At 34.3% G+C, this 8,432-nt stretch overlaps 1 protein-coding gene across 1 annotated transcript; it reads right to left on the bottom strand.

The window, feature by feature from the left end:
• Nucleotides 1-2,069: 2,069 nt before the first annotated feature.
• Nucleotides 2,070-8,166, bottom strand: LOC149561432 (uncharacterized). The gene is made up of 2 exons (XM_089825145.1): nucleotides 7,262-8,166; nucleotides 2,070-2,737 (listed from the first exon to the last, which is right to left on the bottom strand). The coding sequence occupies exons 1-2, from the start codon at nucleotides 7,869-7,871 to the stop codon at nucleotides 2,628-2,630; spliced, it is 720 nt and encodes a 239-aa protein (XP_089681271.1). The 5' UTR covers nucleotides 7,872-8,166; the 3' UTR covers nucleotides 2,070-2,627.
• Nucleotides 8,167-8,432: the final 266 nt, after the last annotated feature.

The following is an 8,432-nucleotide window of genomic DNA, read 5'->3' as shown; positions in this document are numbered from 1 at the left end:
GATTTGGTCCCACTAAATATCTTTCAAAAATCTAAAACAAAGCACCAATTAAAAATAATTAAATTATAATCCACTTGGAAATCCTAAGGTTGAGACATATTAATTGCAACAGAAACTTCATACCACACTCCCTGTTAACAGAAACTGTAAATAAAAATATCTTCAACTATGACATCACATACTAGAATCCAAATTTGAAGGCGTAACCTTAAACAAATTACACAACACTCTTCTCTAGGTACTCAGTGTTCCTTACTCCATGCAGTGGTTCAATTAAGCTGCAGGAGATCTGCTTCAGCCATACAATCAGAATTCCACTAATAACATAATAAGAATGTCTCAGTCTATGACATCACATACTAGAATCCAAATTAACAGGGATAACCTTTGACAAGTTATACAACACTCTTCTGTAGCATATCAAACTTCTCATTCCATTCGGTGTTTTTAATTAAGAGCCTAAGGATTTGCTTTAACCATATCATAAAAATTCTGCTTCTCAAAATAATAAATTTATTAAAACCTTAAAAACATTCAAAAACAAAATATGTTATCTTACTACCCCGCTGTTTTGCATACTTATCTGAAATTTACAGTTGAAAGGAAAAGTACAGCAATAAAGTTTCATGGTGTTCCAATGTTCACCATATATTTATTTGTCAAATACTAATATCAAAACACAGACTCGAAATGCATTAATTTTTGAACTGTATACACTGGTTTTAAAATTTTAATTAATATTCAATGCTCACCTACTATTTATTTCTATAATACTGATACCAAAACATAAACTGAACAGAAACTTTAAAATGATATTTTAAATCAAAGCATGCAATTCATGTTTTCACAAATTAAGTTTTTACAATGAAACATGATAAATCCTTTCAATAGAAAGGCTAGTGATACTTTCAAACTCATACAATACAACTATCACTCTGTCATTTACCATGTAGCCAAAAAGTGAGTTGTCTTGACTGATGAAATATGTGTATAAAAGGGCCATGTCTTTGCTTGTGAATCACTCCGAGAATTATTTATATACATTATGTAAGCATCCAAACTAGATCTGCTAAGGACATTGTTCTAGATAACTTAATCCTTTTAAATAAATGGGAGGACAAACTATAAAGCTCAAACAGATTGTAAGAATTTCTTAACTTTCTCCAAAAACATTATAAAACTTCTCAAACAATACCACAACCTGCACAATTAGCGAAATTATTTCAAGGAAAGAAATCAAACAAATAGATAGAACATACAGTTTGCAATATAAAATTCTAAGTCATGGACGGTCATAGAAGAGTGAGAGAAAAGACAGAATTTAGATTTTATTGAAAAAAATGATACATGTTAACAACTTTAGTAAGTACAAAGAAGTTAGCCTATCTCAAGATCATTCTTCACAAGAAACTTTAATAACAGGATATTAAAATTCTTGATGTAAATGGTGAAAGAACACACCAGTTATCATCATGGAAGATTGTGATGCCCATTTCAGCAGCCTTCGCATGCACAATTATTAGAAGCAAGCAATTAAAATGGACCAAGTTACAAGCCTAACATAAGAAAACTTCGATAATACTTTTAAATGCTGATCTAAAATGTTTACAAATTAGGGAAAGGACATAGAATTAGTCATATTTATTGAGCTTTTAGAGTCGCAATAGCTGTGGAAAGCAAAGTATGGTTCCCCACATGAGTAAGGCCGGCAATAGTAGTGGAAATCAAAGTATGGTTTCCACACGTGAGTGAGGCCAGCTATGGCTCACTTTTACAACTTGGTAGCATCACAAGACAAGAGAACAACAAACAAATTGAGTAATTGCATTAGCGAGTACAGCAGCAATAGTATCCTTGATTGCTCTCAAGAAAACCTAAAACACAAACAAGTCAACCTATCACACCAACCAAGAAGCAATGTTGTGTTTCATAACACTTTTGGAATACCCCAAAACAGAATTTTAAGAGACCTCTATTCAGCAAATATACCTCAATAACAATAGTCAACAGAAGGCTCAGTTCCTTATGAAATATATCGACTGATTTATCCATAAAGAGGACTATACTGATTGAAGAACACAAAATGATCCAGTTTCAATTATAGTCACTAAAATCCAAAGTATGTGCTACAAAAGGCTACAAAAAATAAATACACAAATCCCATGCATTGTTTTGCAGAGAAGAATCTACAAGAGTTGATAACTTTGGATAGAAAAAACAGATCAAATTGCTACTGATCGAATGAAATATTTTTTCAGTAACAAGTTCAATAGTCTGGATGATGATTGATGAGAATAGCAGAATCTAATTGATGTGCTACAGCCTTTCCTTCTGAAATCACCAAGAACGGGGTATACAATATGGAGAGGGAAGTAACAAGTAATCAGTTGCTTCCAAGATCCTATACTTCAAGGTCAGCCAGTTTATCAAAGAGGCCTAATTTGAGAATCAAACTTGGGTTGATTCAAACATTGCTCTTAAGTAACATGCTCTAGAGTCCAAATAAATGCATAAAAAGGGATTGCTGAAGCATATGCCACCCTCATACGTGACAAAAGCAATCAAAGATCGTAATGTCTTCCTTAATTTAGAAAGACAGTATCACTTACAACTATGTACATGAAGCTTCATCTTGCTTGCCCATTCAGCTCATCAACTACCTTTGACTTTTGCAAGGGCACTGAATTCAATGAAACAGTAGCCATGTTTCGAGCAATAACTTCAGAGTTCATGTTGCCTGCAACATCCACATAATTTCTTTAGAAATCATAATAATTTCTTTAGGATCAAAAAATGCTTTGTGCTCTATGTTTTTTCACCTCAAATGAGAAGCAATCCAGCCTTGAAACCACAAAAACCATGATTTTCACTGTTAACAGTTTTGTTCACATTAAGTTAAATGGACTTCAACTTTAGTTTAACCGTTTTCTAAATAAATGCTAGAAAACCGTAGTTAATTATTCTTTTCATTTTGTTAAAGACTGATCTGTCATTTATTTTCTGAATACACATGGAAAATATAACTTGGCAAATAAATGTCTTGACATAATTTTAATCAATTCTCACAATGCTGGCATTTTGGAAACATCTGTGCTCCTTTGTCAAATAAAGATTGCAGTTTGAATAAGACTAACAAATCAGCAACAATACCAAAAAAATGATCTAGTAAAAAAAATTTTAAAAGTTGAATATAACCACATGACTTAGAACTCTTTCCACGCTGATTTTTTGCTAGTATTTTTTGATCCAAGTTATAACAGAAATATTCAAAAGATAGGCTATTAAACAACAATTGTAATAAATAAGAACTGAAAACTTTAAATTTTACGACATTTACTCACAAAGATTGAGGCATATGCTAAAATGTCTTGTATTTACTGATTTTTTTTCAGAAAAGTGTTATGCCTTAAGGTAGGTTTACCAATGATCAAGGATGTATCACAAAAAACTAGGGCAAAAATTATTTCAGCTGTTTAAGTTAACCGATAACTTTATATATCAACACATGCACATTAACAATTATGTACACATTGTGTGAATTAAAGGAAACAAATTTACATCATCCAAAGACTAATATGAAGAAACAAAATTCAATCATTTATAAAGATATCATTATTGAGATTGTTATTAGTACTGTGGTAAAATCTGTAACAACAGCTACAATAACAGCCAAGTAGGACGCTATCTGCTGTCAGATATGTTGATGCTTTAGCGTCTGGAGTAATCTTTTCATGGGTGTCTCTTCATTTCATCTGTAATCTGAAAGGTCAATCTTTGTGTTGTAACTGCCTGACCCTTCATTACCAAGACAATGAAGGATCAAGTCAAGCATAAATACATTGTGATGGATTCATAGAAGTGAGATTATTGCTTCAGCACAGTCCAGTGTTTGACAATACTGTAAATCAGATTTTCTGATCCTTCATTAATATAAAGTAATATTTCATGGGGTGGCTGGGGTTTTCCCTCGAGAAGGAGGATTTCCAAGGGTAAATAGTTGTGCCTTAGAGTTCATTAATTTATTTTCGTTGCTTATTTTCATTTCAGGGATGAAACATTGGCATGGTATCAGAGCGGGTTCATTACTTTGTTTGTGCTGCTTATTTTTGCTCCTCCAGCCTTCTTGAACACTTCTTCAGTCAACTTTAGTCCATAACATCTTCTTCAATCAACTCTAGTACATAACATCTCCAAAACCATATAATCATTCTCCTCCTGTATTTTTTTACTAAGCATTTTTCATTTCCCAGTACTTTACTTATTTAGTTTGTTTGGTAAAGCTGAATTATGTTTATGACATCTGTTGTTTATCAGTCATATATTTCAGACATGAATTGAACTAGATTAGTATACTGAAACACCTAATCTAAAGTATGACTAGTTGATTTTTAACATCCTAAACGCCAAAGAAATAAAATATCATTTACTAACTCAACTATTTACATATCATCGATAGGCCTTCAAGGGACAAACTCTTCTAAAACCTTATGTACATTCCCTAGTTTTTGTATTAACATGCATAAATGCTTATACAATAGATAGCTTTAAAATCATCATGCACTCAACTTTAAAGTCATTATGCACTCAACTGACTACATTTTATTTTATCTGTCTCAAATATGAAACATACCGTTAATGTTTCCCGGAAAAAATATCAGCTTGAACCATCGTTTCGCTTTATCATTTCATAAGTTTTTTTGATATAGTTCCCAAATTTTTTATTGACATGGGGAATACTTATACAAGATGGCCTTAAATTCATTCATGCACTCAACTGTCTACATATGTATGTCTTTAGTATGACATAACAACATTAGAGTATCCCAATTTTTCTATTATCCAGAATCCCTGTTTTGCTAGTGCAAGTTTAGACTTTACTAGAAAATCTCCATGGAAGCAACACTGTTAAGAGTTCCCTGCAACTTCTTTTAGCTAAAACACTAATTCTGCTTATTCAGGCTAAGGGTCACTTCTTTCAGCTTAAACCCTTATTTTGAATATTAAAGATTTTAGTGTACCCACCATCTCTTCTAGCTAAAGCCCTTCTTTTGTTTGTTCAAGGTTAGGGTTCTCCACCATCTGTTTTAGCTAAAGCCCTTATTTTGTTTTATTTGTTCCAGATTAGGGTTTCCCACCATTTCTTTCAGCTAAAACCCTTAGCTTGCTTTTTCTAGCTTAGTGTTTCCCAGAATCTCTTTTAGCTAAAGCCCAAAACTCTTATCTTGATTGTTCAAGTTAAGGTTTTCAGATGTAAAATTTCTTTCAAGCAAAACCATTAGAGTTCTCTACCCCCTTCTTCCTGACATATACCTAACACCTTATTTTCTTATTCAAATTTTGATTTTCCTACAGCATAAATTCCTGAAATTGGTGATAAACCCTTATTTTTACTTTTTCAATCTTAGATTCCTAAGGGTTCTCACAATTTCTTTAAGATGAAACCCTTATTTTACTTTTTCAAGCTTCGGTTTTCACCTGTAATTTTTTCTTTGAAGCGACACATTTTTTCACTTATTCAAAATATATTCCTCAGAAAAAGAAACTCTTATGAGATTCCCTTATATTGGAATAAGCTTTTACATAATTTAGATATTGTTCCTAATCAAAAATAAGATTTTGTAAATCGGATTAGAAAGCATCCAGCAGGAGTAAGAAACATGTGTAGCGTACCCACCATTTTGAATATTAAAGATTTTAGTGTACCCACCATCTCTTCTTGCTAAAGCCCTTCTTTTGTTTGTTCAAGGTTAGGGTTCTCCACCATCTGTTTTAGCTAAAACCCTTATTTTGTTTTATTTGTTCCAGATTAGGCTTTCCCACCATTTCTTTCAGCTAAAACCCTTATCTTGCTTTTTCTAGCTTAGTGTTTCTCAGCATCTCTTTTAGCTAAAGCCTAAAACCCTTATCTTGATTGTTCAAGTTAAGGTTTTCAGATGTAAAATTTCTTTCGAGCAAAACCATTAGAGTTCTCTACCCCCTTCTTCCCCACATATACCTAATACCTTATTTTCTTATTCAAATTTTGATTTTCCTACAGCATAAATTCCTGAAAATGGTGATAAACCCTTATTTTTACTTTTTCAATCTTAGATTCCTAAGGTTTCTGAGTCCTGACCATTTCTTTAAGATGAAACCCTTATTTTACGTTTTCAAGCTTCAGTTTTCACCTGTAATTTTTTCTTTGAAGCGACACATTTTTTCACTGATTCAAAATATACATTTTTTCACTTATTCAAAATATATTCCTTGGAAAAAGAAACTCTTATGAGATTCCCTTATATTGGAATAAGCTTTTACATAAAGTAGAAATTGTTACTAATCAAAAATAAGATTTTGTAAATTGGATTAGAAAGCATCCAGCAGAACTAAGAAACATGTGTAGTGTACCTACCATTTTGAATTTTAAAGATTTTAGTGTACCCACCATCTCTTCTAGCTAAAGCCCTTCTTTTGTTTGTTCAAGGTTAGGTTTCTCCACCATCTGTTTTAGCTAAAGCCCTTATTTTGTTTTATTTGTTCCAGATTAGGGTTTCCTACCATTTCTTTCAGCTAAAACCCTTATCTTGCTTTTTCTAGCTTAGTGTTTCCCAGCATCTCTTTTAGCTAAAGCCTAAAACCCTTATCTTGATTGTTCAAGTTAAGATTTTCAGATGTAAAATTTCTTTCAAGCAAAACCATTAGAGTTCTCCACCCCCTTCTTCCCCACATATACCTAATACCTTATTTTCTTATTCAAATTTTGATTTTGCTACAGCATAAATTCCTGAAAATGGTGATAAACCCTTATTTTTTCTTTTTCAATCTTAGATTCCTAAGAGTTCTCACCATTTCTTTAAGATGAAACCCTTATTTTACTTTTCCAAGCTTGGGTTTTCACCTGTAATTTTTTCTTTGAAGCGACACATTTTTTCACTTATTCAAAATATATTCCTCGGAAAAAGAAACTCTTATGAGATTCCCTTATATTGGAATAAGCTTTTACATAAAGTAGAAATTGTTACTAATCAAAAAAAAGATTTTGTAAATCGGATTAAAAAGCATCCGGCAGGAGCAAGAAACATGTGTAGTAACGGGATACTTCATTTCATGGTTTATCAGAATAGCGTGACTGTGGGAGGTGATACAGTTCCGTCCTAAGTTTTGGGCCCGGGCCATATTTACCTCCTATTATTTATGTATGCTTCTATAAAAAAGAAATTATTAACACAAAACGAACTGCAATTCAATGTATGCATTCAAACAAAAGGAGGTAAAAACAAACCTGGATTGGCAATGGCACCATTCGATTTTGCCAAGCCCCGTCGTAATTTATCGTCTCTCTCATTGGCGAGGGCAAGCGCACGAAGAAGCGCCTCGGTGGCCTCCCTTTTCAACTCTACCGCCTGCTTTGCCCTCCGCTGCGCCTCCGCAGTTGCCTCCCGCGCAACCCTATGCATAACGACGCGCGTGATCCTCGCCGCAGTCAAAACAAGATTAGCATGGAGGAACTCCTGAGGGTTCACGGCACTTACATTGTCTCCCTTAAGCTTCTTCTTGACGGGGCAATTACTGCTCGGGACAGAAAACGGTATAAGGTCTGAGTTAGGGTTGAGGCAGTGCAGACAGCGGAAGGGGTCCGCATTGGGGTTTGACACTGTGGAGTTGCGATAGCAATCTACATGGACGCTACGCGGGCAGGTGGAGCATTTCAACAGGGCGTCGGCATTGGGGCCGCAATCCTCGAGACAATAACGGCAGTACATGTCGCAGTGTGTGATGAGTACGCATGAGCTGCAAAGATGACAGTACTTCCCATCGTGCTTGAGATGGTGCACGCCCGATTTTTCCTTTTCGCAGAGACTGCAGTCCTTTGTTTTCTCCGCCATCACCATTTATATTAACATTTACACTCTAATTTTCATCCTTAGCTCCTCCTTTCGCTCACATCTCCACTCTTGGATTTCTTCTCCTCTGCTGCTACAGTTTTCTGGAACCCTTCTGCTGTGGATTTTGTTTGTTGTTTTCCTTTCCGTACCGAACGGGCTGAGATTCGAACTCGCGGCCTTGGACACCCGGGAATAGTTTTAGATTTGAAACCACAATTTCGTGCTTCCACCCGGTAGGAAAGGAAATCATTGAAATAGGCACGGAAAACAGGATTGGTTTTTAAAGCATAAGGAGCCCCGCTGTGTAATTCAGCGTCGGTCCAAATGAATTTATACCTGCATGCTTGGACGGTTAGAAGCATGGTACCTTTCAAAATATTACTATTCCTATATTAAAGATCTATGCCTTTCTTGATCCATTATATTTTTTTTTAGTAAAAAGATAGGCTGCAGAACTTTAAGTATAGGATAGTTTAGATATTTTTAAAAATGATGTGGAAGATGTGGAAGATGTCATGTTTCAAATATGAAGATAAGAGATTTCTACAGTTCATGAAATGTGGAGAA

This window comes from Cupressus sempervirens, chromosome 4 (genome assembly GCF_028749045.1).
Source record: "Cupressus sempervirens isolate cs-2001-9-10 chromosome 4, ASM2874904v1, whole genome shotgun sequence".
Classification (NCBI taxonomy): Eukaryota; Viridiplantae; Streptophyta; class Pinopsida; order Cupressales; family Cupressaceae; genus Cupressus; species Cupressus sempervirens.
Note: the sequence above shows the minus strand (reverse complement) of the source record. Positions and strands in the feature narration are given on the sequence as shown.